At 38.2% G+C, this 15,799-nt stretch overlaps 1 protein-coding gene across 1 annotated transcript in view; it reads right to left on the bottom strand.

Annotated features, from left to right (window-relative positions):
* Positions 1 to 9,698, bottom strand: part of MMP7 (matrix metallopeptidase 7) — a gene marked incomplete at both ends in the record, with an annotated part of 87,154 nt that extends 77,456 nt beyond the window's left edge. Inside the window, 5 exons of the mRNA XM_080688871.1 lie at positions 2,265 to 2,426; positions 4,191 to 4,319; positions 6,041 to 6,189; positions 6,269 to 6,486; positions 9,591 to 9,698. Of these exons, the coding sequence (XP_080544997.1) occupies positions 2,265 to 2,426; positions 4,191 to 4,319; positions 6,041 to 6,189; positions 6,269 to 6,486; positions 9,591 to 9,698 (766 nt within the window). The remainder of the gene's footprint in view (positions 1 to 2,264; positions 2,427 to 4,190; positions 4,320 to 6,040; positions 6,190 to 6,268; positions 6,487 to 9,590) is intronic.
* Positions 9,699 to 15,799: the final 6,101 nt, after the last annotated feature.

The raw sequence follows: 15,799 nt of genomic DNA, 5'->3' as shown, positions 1-15,799 counted from the left end.
CTGTGTGTGTGTATGTGTGTGTGTGTGTGTGTGTGTGTGTGTGTGTGTGTTTTACTGGGGATTCAACACAGGGGCATATTATGTCTAAGCTACACTTCCAGCCCTTTTTATTTTTTGTTTTGAAATAGGGTCTTGCTAGGTTCCTGAGAGTCTCTTAAGTCGCTGAGGCTGGTCTTGAACTTGTAATCTTCCTGTTTCAGCCTCCCAAGTACTGGAATTACAGGTGTGCCCCATCACACTCAGCTCTAAACAATGTTTGTTTGGGATCCCTCAATATCTTCTGCCTTTGAAATACAGGAGATAGTGTTTGTTGGAATTATTTTTCCATGGCATTCTTTTTTCTTTTGAAATTGTCTTGTGAGAGTGGCATTCTAGGAATGCAATTTGGGCCACAATGATTTATAGTAAACTCGAAGTTCAGCTGATAGCATGTATCCACTTTTCTCTGGGGGGAATCTCCTTTTATTAGGGGGAGTAACTTCCCCCTATGGCACTCTGTTCTATGAAGTACTTTCATTGCTCTTTTGATCATTCAAAGACTTCTACTGATCTTTCCACAGTATATTCTTATCATTCTAATTTATATCCATATGTATAATATTCATCCTGATATTTGTGGATAATTTTGATTAGATCTGTTGACTTAAAGATTTAATTCTGATCTAGGCATGGTGGCACATACTTGTAATACCAGTATTTAGAGGCGAGGACAGGTTCGAGCCAACCTCAAAAACTCAGCGACGCCGGGCGTGGTGGCGCACGCTTGTAATCCCCGCGCTTGGGAGGCAGAGACAGGAGGATCATGCAGGTTCGAAGCCAGCTGCGCGCGCTGGCTTAGGAGACCCTGTTTCCAAATAAAAATGTAAAAATAGGTCTGGGAGTGTAGCCCTGAGGTAGAAGGGCTTCCAGGAACTCCAGTACCACCAAACAAAACAAACAAAACAAAGCAAAACAAAACTCAGCGAGAACTTCAGCAACTCAGCAAGATTTTGTTTTGAAATAAAAAAAGATAAAAATGAAAAAAGCTGGGGCATAGCTTGAAGGTAGAACACCTGTGGGTTCAGTCCCCAATACTAAACAAACAAGCAAACAAATACAACAAATAACACACATAATTCTGTATTCTTTAGTTGCTTTAAAAGCTTACCGGGAGCTGGGCGTGGTAATGCACATCTGTAATCCCAGTACTTGGGAGGCTGAGTAAGAGGATCAGGGATTTAAGCCAGCCTCAGCAATCATCATTAGCAGTTGCTGTCTGTTGTTAATCCCTTTCCCTGCATGTATATGTGGGTCATTGTTGGTCACCTAGGGCCAAGTCTTTGGCAAGGGGCATCCATGGAGGACGTTCTTATGCTCCCTCCGCCTACTCCTCCAGGGGGAGACTCCCCCAAAGTATTTCTAAGGTATTTAAACACAGTAAGCCAGAGGAGTGGCATTGGGCATAATGGAGAACGCCTCAAATCCCAGTACTTGGGAGGCTAAGATAGAGAATGCCGAAGCAACCTAGCAAGACCTTGCTTCAAAACAGAATCTAAAAGAGCTGAGGTGTAGCTTAGAGATAGAAAGCCCTTGAGTTCGATTCCCAGCACCCACTCCCCCCACAGAAAAAGGTAGAGCGGTGGGCAGCAGCTTGAAGAGCAGCTTGCTAATAACGCTTTCATAATTTCACCATTTGATACCATATTACCGAAGCTTCAAAGTAAAACGAAGCCAGGCACGGCCGCACACAGCTGTAATCCTGGAGGCCGAGATGGGAGGATCATAGGTTGGAGCCCAGCCTTATAACTTAATGAGGTCCTCAGAAACTTAGAGATCCTAAACTAAGAAATAAAATAGAGCTGGGGGTGTCGCTCAGAAACAGAATGCTCCTGGGTTCCATTCCCAGCACCACAAAAAGAGAGAAAAAAAAAAAAACCCAGAAACTATAAACAAAACTAGAATGAGTATCACTTTATATCCATAAAATAAACGAGCCTGGGTAAATTTTATTATTTTATTTTATTTTTATTTTTTTATTTTTTGTGGTATTGGGGTTCATGGAAACCCTCCTGCTTCCGGGCTATACTCCCAGACCTATTTTTATACTTTCTTATTTGGAAACAGGGTCTCTTAAGCCAGCAAGGGTGGCTTCGAACCTGCGCGATCCTCAAGTCTCTGCCTCCCAGGCGCGGGGATTACAAGTGTGTGCCACCACGCCCGGCTCCGGTTAAATTTTAAATTTAAATTTTAAAGTTTTCAATCCCATTTGGAACCATAAATGTTACCATATAAACTCTGAATTCTTCTAATATCATCCCATGCGAGTTTGGCATCTTCGTTCTTCCTATTTTCATAGGTGGGATACATAATGGCAGTAGGGTCAGAGGAGTGATGCAGACCCAAAGAATGGCCAAGTTCATGAGTTGCAGCGTACAGGAAGTCAATCCCTACAACCGAAGAGGTGACATTCAGCGACTACTAAAACCACTGCATAAATACCTATGGCATAATTACAATATATAATAACAACAAGGAGAATCAAAATGATAGTGCTTTGATAAAAACAACAACAAAAGTTTTTCCTGCTTATTTGATTCTTACATAGTCACTCAGGCAACACTATTCTAGAATGGAAAGGAAAGTCTTTAAAAGTCTTGAGGCTTGGGTTGATACCATGGCTCCACTACGTAACTAGCTGGACAGTGCTAGACAAATTAGTAGATGCTCATTATCTATTATACAAAGATAAGAAGCTGGGTGTGGTGGCACACACTTATAATCCCAGCACTTGGGAGGCTGAGACAGAAGGATCACAAGTTCAAAGTCAGCCTCAACTACTCAGAGAAGCTCTCAGTAACTTAATGAGACACTATTTCAAAATTAAGAAAAAATAAAATAAAATAGGGCTGGGGGGTATAGCTTGGAGGTAGAATTTCCTGGGTTCAATCCTCAGTAGCACAATAACTAACTAACTGACTAGCTAACTAAATAAATAAACAAATGGAGATAATAATTTCTACCCTACAGGTTTATTATGACAATTAGAATTTGCAAGTATCTAGAAAATAATGGCTATTCAATAAATGATTATAACTTTGTATGTTAGGAGAGAGGAAGTTATCTTTGAGAAAGCCAAGGCTGAAAGGTAGGTAGTTTCTCCATGAAACGAAGGCCTTTGCTCTTGGTTTTGACTCCTTTATACTTTGTATATATACACATAATATTTTATTCTTTCTTTCATACTCATAGAAAGGTTTTGCAAATAAGAGAGAAAGTGTGAGCCTGTGAGTTCGAGCAGTTACCAGAGCTTCCACTGTATTGCATTAAGTTGAGGGACGATAAACATTGTTAATTTCAGTGTCAGTGCCAGCTAGTAGCCATTTTGTTAAAGAGTAGTCTCTGATTAAGATTATTCATGCCAGAACTTCACTCTATTTTTTCCCTGATGCATACATAATCTTCTACTGTGTCATGTGATGAAATCGCGGGTTGGGTCATGGAGTTTGTTCTCTCTAAACAGTAGTGAATAATCCCAGAACTGTATCTCATTCTTAAATGTTATAGCCTCTGCTCTTCTGGATTCTCTATTTCAGATGCTAATTTTTGAGAAACACTAAAATTTATTGAATTATTATATAACTTATTGAATTATTAGTGTATTCAGAACACTGTGCTAAACACTGTGTACTAATTATTTTATTTAATACAAACAATTCTCCAGGTGGAAATTATTAATATTTCCCCTTCACGATGAGGAAGCCGAGACCCATAGAAGTTAAAATAACTTGCTCAAGGACACATGACAAGTAAGACTGAGGCCCAGCAAATAGAATGCTGCTTGACTCCATAGCCCAAGTTTGCATCTTCTGTATACATAACATCCAGTGGATATTAAATGAGATACGGCATTTAAAGCATATAGCATAGTGGTTGGCACTTAGGTCTTGATCATTATTATAAACGAATTGTCACATTAAAATTAGCCTCATTTGGGTCTACACCTGAACATGTGTAAAATTATGAATAAGACATGGTTAACCTAGACAACCATTGGTGGGAGGGGGGAAGGGAAAACGGGGGCGGGGGGAGAGGGCACCAAATATAGTTTAAATGTATATACTATTTATGTTCAATAAAAAAATTGTTAAAAAAATTAGCCTCATTTTGGGGTTTTAGGAAGGGTGTGGAATAGCAGACACGGGGTTCTGTACCTAAACTGCTTCCATCGGTCCACTGTTCATCATTGTCGAAGTGAACATCTCCTCCTAGGCCTGGCCCAGGCAAAAAGGCATGAGCCAGTATGTATCCTGGGCCATCAAATGGGTAGGCGTCCCCGTGAGCTGAAAGAAAATCGAGCAGCTTCCCTTAGTGACTGAATTTTTCTTTAGTTACCTCATCATTTCAGTTTATATGATAATTGAGGCTGGAAAGAACAACCTAGTCCAGGCAGTTGACATTACTGGTACCTCAGCCAGCTGTGCAGAACCACTGCCCTTTACTGATAACCATCTTGGATTGAAGACCTGCCAGACTTGGGGCTTGAGACACAGTTATATCTAACTTATGGTTGCATATAAGTATTTGTTAGATCTGATTGCTTCACTTGGCCAGATGGTGATGGAAGAGTGTGTAGAGGACAGTACTGGATGAGTAATCTGTGGACCATTCATAGACCTTTTCTCAAAAATCTAGCTTATAGCTGGGCATGGTGGCGCACACTTGTAATCCTAATACTTGGGAGGCCGAGACAGAAGGATTGCAGGTTCGTAGCCAGTCTCATCTACTTAGTGAGACTCTCTACAACTTAATGAGACCCCCATTTCAACATAAAGAATAAAAATCGGGCTGGGGGTGTAGCTCAGAGATAGAATGATCCTGAGTTCAACACCTAGTTCTACAAACACACAAAATCTAGTTTATTATTTGTGAGTATAGTAGATATCCTCTTGGGAGACCATGTTCAAAGCCTCTTAAAATAAAATTTGATGGTTCTTTTATTTGCAATGCAGAACTAGTTACCTTCAGATTAGTATCAGGGTATATCTAGTTCATACAGTCCTTTAAATATTTATAGTACTATTATTTGTGCTTTCCATAATATTTTTGCTGGGGTTGCTAATATGTGGGCTTAAGCTCAAGTTTCAACTAAATTCTTAGTGCTCAGGCAGTTCAGTATGGGAATAGACCAAAATGTGCAACATTTTCCGCTCCAAGTCTGCACCACAAAACTCCAGCAATTAAGCACAATTTGCTGTATATGTGCCATATCTCAGAAAACCCTTTAATATGAAAGTCTCCATTTCTGCTTTCTTGCTCCATGAAAGGCACCAGTTATAGGCTGTAGAGGCTGTTCCAGCTCACGGGGATGTTTATGGAGCCCCTAACCCTGCTTCTTTTGATTTAATGTCATGTCTGCCATTTTTAAAGTGATGTAAGTATCATGTGTATTTACAAAAGGTTATTTATACTACAAAATGATTATGAATGTAACAATGCATGCTACAAAACAGGGATTGGTAACTTTTTTCTATGAAGGGTCAAATAACAAGCAATTTAAGCTTTGTGGATTTGATGGACCCTGTCACCGTGGTAGTCTGTCTGAGAGTGATCATAGGATAATAGGTAAGTAAAGGAACATGGCAGTGTTTTAATAAAACTTTATTTACAAAACCACATACTGGGCTGGATTTAGTTCATGAGTCATCACTTGCCAATTCCTGCTAAAAAAGTGGGCTCTAATTTTACAAACTAGAAAATTTGTGATAATGTCTTCTTAATGGTGTTTTAATTTAAAAATTTTTTTGGAATGTGGTGCTGGGGATCAAACCCAGGGCCCCTTTTCTAAAATTTGAAACAGGGTCTCACTAAGTTGCTGAGTATCTCTCTAAGTTACTGAAGCTGGTCTCGAACCTGAAATTCTCCTGTCTCAGTCTCCCGGACTATAGGCGTGTGGCACCACGTTGAGCTTTATGAAAGGGTCAAATCATGAAAAGAGAACACTGATATAAACGAGATACAAATGAACTAGCACCCAGGCAGAGCCTGCAAAACTCATCCTCACCTCCTCTTACAAAGCCAATCATGATATCGGCGATTCCTTTGGTGATCCTCCTGAAGCGCACTGGGATGTGCTCACTCCATGTGTCGAAAGCCTTTGCTACTATTTCTTCCACCTTGGCAGGTGCTAAGTCCAAAGTATATGATACGACCCTGGTGGCGAACAAGAAAACAGTATTTGACCTCTTAGGACGTGGGCTTTATTTATTTAGTCAACATGAGCTAGACTAACCTATAGGTGACAATGTTGGAAGTCCACTTTTTTTGAAATAGTGAGTCTGCGACATCTGGCACTCCACATCTGGGCTTCTGCATGATTTCCAGGATGTGAGAGTTTAGTATTCCAGTGACGGGCAGGCTGAAGAACTTTTGCATCTCCTTGAGTTTAATTTCTATGCTGTTGGCATTCTTTGCTTTTGAATCCTGAAAGTAAAATCTCTGGAGATAGTCCTATTGAAAAGAAAGAAAACAGTCTGTAGTTCTTGTTTATGCTTTTATTTTATTTCAGAAATCTGCACACGTTTTGCCTTTGGTTCTTGTCAATTCAGATAAGGACTTGAAGACATAATAATAACATGGGCACTGAGTAAAATAAGTATGTACTGATGAGAAGATTTAATATTTAGAAAAAGCACTGGCATGCTGTTTCGTGAGCTACTGGGAAATATCCTCCAGTTTCTCTTTTATCCCACTAAATGTTTTGAGGAGAAGCATACCACACACTTTATAAAGCCTGGGCTTGTTTTTAGAGCAATCAGGAAGAATATCCCAGCCTGCCCTCAAGAGGCACACCATGACCTGGCTCTCCGGGCTGTGGGGGGCTGAAGCCCACCAGCCCATCTAAGACCCTGCTGAGGCCTGGTCACAGCTAAAAGTGAAAGGGTCTTGAGGATCCCGTCCGGGAAAGGATTTTAGGAGATTATTAATTTCATTTAAATTAACTGTCCATGTAAAGAAACCAAAGCTCATAACATCTTGGGTTTACAAGTTAGTAGCAGAGCTGGGCCTGAGTTTCCTGACTTTCAGCTTCTCTTTTTCTTCTCTTCACTCTTTCCATAAAAAGCCCCCTTTCCCACTGTCAAATCCCTAATAAAACCCTTGTATAAAGTTGCAGGATAAAGTAAGTCCCCCAGATCTATTCCATGAGCAGGTGGATTCCTAAGAACTTCTTAAAGTCTCTTCTTTTTTAAAAATAGACTTTTATTGCAGCTTTATGCCTTCACATCATAAAGTAGTTCGGAGTGATATGGACATACATGCACACAGCATTTGGTTCACAAGAACATTTAAATATTCCCAAGAACTAGACAGGGAGGGTGGCACACACCTGTAATCTCAGTATTTGGGAGGCTGAAACAGAAGGGTCTCAGGTTAGAGGCCAGCCTCAGCCTCAGCAATTTAGCGAGGCCTCAGGAACTTAGTAAGACCTTGTTTCAAAATTAACAAACAACAACAACAACAACAACAACAACAACAACAACAACAACAGCAACAGGATGGCCATATAAGCAGAATGACTCTAGCTTCAATCCTCAGTACTATAAATAAATAAGTGAATAAATAAATGAATGACAGGTACTAGTGCCAGATACACATTTATTTCAATTAAACCTTATACCCATGTTCTGAAGCAGGTATGGCACAGCCATGTCTATTTTATATGTAGTAACCATGTAGTAACATAGTTAAGAAGAGTGAAATAACCTGCATAAGCATGTGTTTTGATTCCAAACCCATTTAATTAGAAAATATATAGTCTTATATAGTATATGATAATATAGTTGTTGAAGTGATTTAAACACTGGCTCATTAATATACAGTCAATATTGGAGTGGATGGTGATGTATCCTTGTTTGAGAATGTCTCAATGAGTTTAAATTTTACTTAAATAACAGTAATGATTTTATATCCTCTCTATCTGTGACCAATGGTTGCATGTCATTCAATACAATAAATAACTAATTTTTCATCCATGACAATAGCAAAATATTTAAAAACAAATAGCTGTGAGTATGCTGGTGTATGCCTGTAATCTCAGTACTTGGGAGCCAGAGACTGGAGGATTGCAGGTTTGAGGCCAGTCTTAGCAACTTGGAGAGAGCCTAGTTCAAAATGAATAGATAGATAGATAGATAGATAGATAGATAAATGGGCTATAGTTTGGAAGTAAAATGCCCCAGAGTTCCATTTCCAGTATAAAACAACAACACAAAAATACAAAATAAGAAGACAGAAGAAGGAGAATGAGGAGAATAGGAGAAGGAAGAGGAGGAGGAGGAGGAGGAAGAAGAGGAAGAGGAGGAGGAGGAGAAAGGCCTATCTTATCCCTTCCAGGACTTTACGAAGATCTCTCTGGAAGAAATGTCTCTGTTTTTGAGATGACCCTCTGTTTTCCATTAAACATAGCTAACCACTTAATTTTGGCAACCTGCAGTTAAGTAAAAGGACTAAATGCTTTTACAAATGTGTAATAACTTGTTAAGATGATTGCTGGATAACATGTTAGGTGAATAAAAGTTTCTATAAAATTGCCAGTTTGGAGGTAAAAATACAGTTTAATAATGGTAGCTTCATATAGTTCAGTCTAGTATATGATTGGAACTTTTTAAAAGACCAAGTTCATGTGAAGTAAAATTCCATTTTTCTTATGACTAAAGCTTAAATTGAGAAACAATACTTAGATGTAATCATCCTATTATTTTGCCAAATGATTTTTATACTTATTAGGCTGCTTATGAAGTAGTATATCAGAAAGAACATGATTCATGATCTCTGACCTAGAAAAACTTGTCCTTGCTCTTTGTCTCTACCACTAACAAGAGTATGAATCACCTTAACTTTAGTTTCTTCTTTTCCTCAGGATGGAGCAAAGGATTAAGTGTCATGGTGCACACGGAGGGACTTTATAATCTATAATTGTTACAGATGTGCTAGTTAGTATTATCATAATCCTGTGAGGTATAAAACAAAGGCATAATTATTTCCATTACACACATGAGAAAACAAGTTCAAAAGTTAATGCCCTGCCTATCTGCATTGGCTTGAGGCAAAGCTGTAAGCTCTAGCCACACTTTCTGACCTCATATCTCCCCATCACAAGTAACCTTCATCTTAAGAGGCAACACTATATGCACTTTATGAAAATAATTTCAGATTATAATAAGCGTTAATAAACCTTCAACTTGTTGAGTCTGAGCAATGCTCCAGGTACTGCCTGAAGTGCACTGCAACACCCTCATCCGCTGATAGCATTTTATCAATCATCCGCTGATATATTTTCAAATTGAAAAACTGAAGATCGACAAAGTTCAGTGGCATCTCCTAGGTCATCTACAAAGGGAGTCGGCACATTCAAACCCAGTTTGGATAGGCTAGAAAACCTGTTCTGAATTCCTACTTGAGAAAAAAAAACACATGCTGCCTTTATAATCAGAAATATTACAATAAGAATATTCATTGCCTTTATAATCAGAAATATAATAAGAATATTCATTGCAATCCTAGTCTGGCTGCTGGTGAGATCATCGAGCACAGGTGAGTGGACTGTGACTTACCTGCGCGTGTTCCCTCTGGGGCTCACTCACCCCTGCGGCCTCCTGGGGCAGCGGCAGGGCCAGGTGGCCGGGCAGCAGCCACAGGGCCCACAGCAGGGCCAGCTGCATAGCTGCCATCCAGAGACGATGGTCCTCGGCCCTACAGTTGGTTTGATGTTTTCTGCTAGAGGCAAGAGAAATTTATAGAGCTCTACAGGCCTGGATGTGGGAATAGGTGACTCATTTGAATGTTTTCTCTTTTTAGAAAGTATGTGTTATTTTTCATTAATGACAATGAGGAAGTATTGTGTCTTTATTGGCAGGAAGTACACAATATGTTTATTTTTCACGGGCATTTTTTTTTCTGTCTCCTGTATAAATAGAATCCATGAGAAAACTCATTTTATTTGCCAGAATCAAATAATTACATGAGTCCTCTAATTTTAAAAATTTTGGGGTACATCATTCAGGACATTATTGTATTATGTCCTGTATTTTTTTTTTGGCACTGGGGATTGAATCCAGGGGTAAGTCTCAGAGTTACCTATAAGCTATACCCCAGACATTGATTTATGTATTTATTTATTTATTTATTTATTTATTTATTTATTTATTTATTTGCGGATCTGGGGATGGAACCCAGGGGCATTCGACCTCTGAGCTACGCACCCTGCCCAATTATTTTTTATTTTTTATTTTAAAACAGGGCCTCACTGAGTTGCGGAGGGCCTCACTAAGTAGCTGAGGCTGTCTGCGAACCATGATCCTCCTTGGTTCAGCCTCCCAAATGCTGGGATTACAAGCGTGCGCCACCACGCCTGGCTCAGACCTTTATTTTTTAATTTTTATTTTGAAATGGTTTTGCTAAGTCACTGAGGATCTTGCTAAGTTGCTGATGGTCTCACTAAGTTGCTGAGGCTGGACTTGAAACGGTTATTCTCCTGTCTCAAACCCCCAAGTACTGGGATGACAGGAGTGTGCCACCACACGTGGCTGAGCAGTGCTCCAGGTACTGCCGTAAGTGCACCGTGAAACCCTCATCTCGTTATGATGGTTATATGTTCATGTGATACCCTGGCTGCATTATGTATCTTAAAAAGACTTTTCTAAAAATTGAAATGAGAAAATACAAAAAGTTAGAGATAATAAACACAATTAAGCAAATATTGTAACAGCCACCCAATCCAGGATGTAGGACATGGTTAACACCTCATAGTTCTTCATGGAGGAGGGAGATGTTTGCAGTGAAAGATGGAAGCACTGTGTGGGGGCTGTGAAGTTGTGCTCCATCCCCTTCCCTTCTGGATACCTTGGCCCTGCAGTGACAGTTTTTATTTTTAATGTCCTTTTAAGCAGGTTATTTCTTTCCTTAATGGCCAAACACTACCCCTAACTTTTCTTGAATTACACGAAGAAAACACTAAACAAAAATCTCCAAGGATGGGCTTGACTTGTTCATCTGCCCTACTTATCTGGCTCCTCATTCTATAGAACCAGGTTTCTCTAAAGCTAGACCTTCCACTTGGAAATCACTGCATCCAGTCTTTTTCTCTCAATCACTCTGACTCCAACTGCAATCCAGTTACAGGGTAGGCTGGGTAAGACCTCGAAGCACATAAAGGTTTTTTTAAATTTTTACAAAGTTTATTTTAAATGAATTAAAATATGGTATTTAACAAACAACATACTGTGCATCCTAAAAGTAATTCAGAAGAAATAATTTTTAGGAAAATGGGTAAAATGTTTAGTTATTAGCTAATAATTGAAGCGTCAAAATAATCATGATTTTTAAAGCTGCATTTAAAATCAAAGCTTTTAAAAAATACTTAATGTCAACAATTGCTATTTTGGGTGTGTAGTTTTGGTTTACTTTCAGCTATTTGCCTCCAAAGTTTATTTGATATTTTTTACATAATTAGAAAATCTTTTTTACATCTTTTCTTCTTTTTTGTGCTTTCATTGGTGCATTGTAGTCTCACATCATATTGTAAGTCGTATTGACAATGACATTCATGCTCATGCTCTTGGTGCCCCACCCCCATTTCCCTCCCTCCCAATACAGAGTACCCAGGTTGACATTGTATGTATTCACATGTATACATATAGTCTCTGGTAATATTCTATTAATGAACCTAAGTCTTCCTCCACCCCACTCTTATATACATAAAACTTATTCTAACTATAGCAATTAAAGATGTATCATCTAGAGATTCTAAGCAATCTACTTTATTTCCCCAAAGATAAAATTCAGGCCAAGATTGAGGCCAGAGTAACTTACTTTTCCAAGGTCACACAGCTAGTTAATAGTCATCATGACTCCTCGTTCAGTTCTTTTTTATATCAGTCAATTTATTTTGTAATAGGTCTGTCTTATTTATTGTGTTATATTGCTTGGGTGAACACCATGGCATATAATTAGAATACATCATGGGAGGTACCTCAAATATGCTGGAGCTTAAAAATTTAATTATTCAGGAACCTCTTTCTTGTTATTCTTAGTGTATATATCAGGTGTACAAGAAATGTTTGTTGGATAAACAAATTATAGAGTACTTGAGCTGCCTAACAATGAATTTATAGAAATAGTCTCCTTTCCCTCTCCATAAATTTGGCTATCCTAGGTACTTCATGTAAGTATAATTATACAATAAATATTCCTTGTGTATGAGTTACTTTACCTGGAATGATATTTTAAGCATGTATTAGAACATGCTTAATCAGAATAGCATGTAGCAGAACTTCTTTTATTCATGGAAGTGGGAATTGAACCCAGTGGTAATCTATCACTGAGTTGCATCCCCAGTCCCATTTTATTTTATTTTATTTTTTACTTTGAAACAGGGTCTTGCTAAATTACTACTGGTCTTGAACCTGCTATCTTCTTGTCTCAGCCTCCCAAGGATCAGGATTATAGGCGTGTGTCTCTGTGCCTGGCTAGAACTTCATTCATTTTTTAGGCCCAAATAGTATTTAGTGTATGGATATAGCATATTTTGTATATTCACCCATCAATGGGCATTTGGGTAGTTTCCAGTTTGGGGCTGTTTAGAATAATTGTACACTGATCACTGATGTGAAGATATTTGAATTTATGTTCCATTTGTTTTGGGTATATGCTTAGAGAATTTGTCAGGTCATATGGAAATCCTAGGTTTAACTTTGTAAATTTATTTTTTATTTTTATGTGGAACATATTAAAAATGGCATACATTCAGACTGTGCTTGGTGCCCTCTTCCCCCCTCCACTTCCTCTTCCCCCTCGCAACAAAGAGTACTTTTTAAGGAACCACCAAACTGTTTTCTACACAATCTTACTATTTTACAGTCCTATCAGCAATGTACAAAGATTTAAATTTCTCTGAATCCTCATTATTTTCTAATTTTTTTGGTGGTACTGGGGTTCCTGGAAACCCTTCTACCTCCAGGCTACACTCCCAGACCTATTTTATATTTTTATTTGGAAACGGTCTCTTAAACCAGCAAGGCTGGCTTCGAACCTGCGTGATCCTCCTGTCTCAGCATACCAAGTGCAGGGATTACAAGCATGTGCCACCACGCCTGGCTAAATTGTTTTTTAAAATTATGATAATTATGGATGAACATACAAGAAGGCATAAAATAGTATTTCATTGTGATTTTGATTTGTTTTTCTTTTTTCTTTTTTTTGCGGGTCTGGGGATGGAACCCAGGGGCATTCTACCTCCGAGCTACACCCCCTGCCCTATTTTTTATTCTTTATTTTGAAACCAGGTCTCACTGAATTACAGAGGGCCTCCCTCACTAAGTAGCTGAGGCTGTCCGGGAACCGCATTCCTCCTGTCTCATCCTCCCGAATGCTGGGATTACAAGCGTGCACCACCACGCCTGGCCGATTTGTTTTTCTTAAAGATTTATGACTAATGACATATTTTCATGTGTTTGTTGATAATTTGTATATCTTTGGAGTTATGTCTATTCAAATTCTTGGCTTATATTTTTCATTGGGTTGTTTGTCTTTTAGTTCTTGATTTGTAAGAGTTCTAGAACTCCTCTATTCTCTGAATATTAAACCTTTCCATAGCCAGGTGTGGTGGCGCACGCTTGTAATCCCAGCATTCGGGAGGCTGAGACCAGAGGATCGTGGTTTGCTGACAGCCTCAGCTACTTAGTGAAGCCCTCTGCGACGCAGTGAGACCCGGTTTCAAAATAAAGAATAAAAAATAGGGCAGGGGGTATAGGTCGGAGGTCAAATGCCCCTTGGCTCCATCCCCAGACCCGCAAAAAAACAAAAACAAAAACAAAAAAAACTTGCCATATACATAATAAGCAAACATTTTCTCCCATTTTGTAGGTTGCCCTTTAGCTATTTTGATGTTCTTTGATGCACAATAGTTTCTAATTTTGTTGGTATTCTATTTTTCCCTCCTTTGGTTGTTTATGTAATGTATTACTTTGGTGTAATATCTAAAAGTCATCTGTTTAAGTAAAGGCCATGAAGATTTATTTCTATGTTTTCTTCTAAGAATTTTAGGGTATTAATTCTTATATTTAGGCCATTGATTCATTTTATGTATGATAGCTTTTCATTTTATTTTTGATTTTCCTTTATTTCCTTTGTAATTTTCTGCTCTGAAATTTGATCAGCCTGACTCATCTTGTTACCATGTTAAAGGGGAGTCATTAAACCCTTGTCAGTTTTCTTCTGTGGCACAGTGACAAAAGGTTTAAGCTTTCTGAAATTTGACTTACTAATCTATAAAATGGGGATAGTACTTTTTTCTTATAGTAAGAAGATTGAATGTATAAAGACATAGTGTTTTTGGAGCATAGTAAGAGGTCAGTAAATTCTAATGAGCATCGATTGTTATATCATTGTTTTATTATTAATTAATAATGTTCATAAATCAATAATCATGCTTATTAATTATTAGTTGTCATTATCATGATGGATGTTTTTATGCATTGTAATATTCTTTTTCCTCCACATCTATGAACCTAGCACAGAAATCAGAGAAATGTAGAAGAGTAATTGAAGATATAAATGGTTTTGTTGCAGCTCTGTTGAAACTATTGGCGCCAGTGTGTTCTGAGATACAAGGAAGTAAGATAAATATTACAATATGATATTATAAGAATGAGCCAAAGGAATCGCCTTATCATAGAATCTATTAACTTTTTAAACAAGGAACACACAAGTCTACCAATAAAATCTTGGGTATATAGTATGAACAACAGAACATACCCATGGGGGAAGAAGTCACAGAGATTGAAACAGGGAAAATCAGACAGTTCATCCTTTTTATTTTTATTTTTGAAGACTTTCTAATTTGCCAAAGGTCTTGAAAGTTGTTATGGTTGGGCATGGACTTGTGATCTTCCTGTCTCAGCCTCTCAAGTAATGGTATTACAAGCATGTTTTACTATGCCCAGCCAAATTATGAATTTTAATTAGTAGTATATCTTTAATAAAAAAGGTTTCCTTTAGTGATAAGTAGAAAGGCAATAATGGAATTAACAAATTAATAATTTGGGAATATTGCTAACTTTTTTTCAGAGTCCCTATTCTAATGCTTTATGTGTATTTAATCTTTATAATATCATGAAGTAGTGTACTGTTGTTCACTTCATTTTGTAGATGAAGAAACTGAGGCACAGTTTTTTTACACTTTTATTGGTGCAGTAGAGTCTCTTGTCATATGTAGTATGTGGTGATATTGACATACATGCACATAGCACTTGGTGGGCTTCGCCCTGGCTCTCTCCCTACTCTTCCCTTCCCCATACAGGATGTTGAGATTGACATTGGTATTCTCACATGTCCATAATGTCAGTGGAAGTGACATTTCCTCATTGATTCTTTTTCTCTCCACCCTCATCTTTCCTGGATCCCCTCCCTCACTCCACTGAGGTTTCTCCTTCATTATCTAAAGTTCCTCTTATATCCCCATTACTCCCTAGCTTCCACATATGAGAGGAAACATATGACCCTTCACTTTCTGTGACTGGCTAATCTCACTTAACACAATGTTCTCCAGGTCCATCCATTTTTCTGCAAATGACATAATTTTGTTCTTTATTGATGAGTAGGATTTCATTGTGTATATATTCCATAATTTTGTGATCCATTCATTTTCTGACGAACACCTAGGTTTTTGCTTCAATAATCTGGCCATTATAAATTGTGCGGCTATAAACATGAATATGCATATATGATGATATTCTGATTTCAGTTCCTTTAGAAAGATCCCCAA

The sequence above is a fragment of the Muscardinus avellanarius genome (assembly GCF_963383645.1).
Source record: "Muscardinus avellanarius genome assembly, chromosome: 1".
NCBI classification, from domain to species: Eukaryota; Metazoa; Chordata; class Mammalia; order Rodentia; family Gliridae; genus Muscardinus; species Muscardinus avellanarius.
The sequence above is the reverse complement of the archived record's forward strand: the minus strand, read 5'-3'. Positions and strand labels throughout refer to the sequence as shown.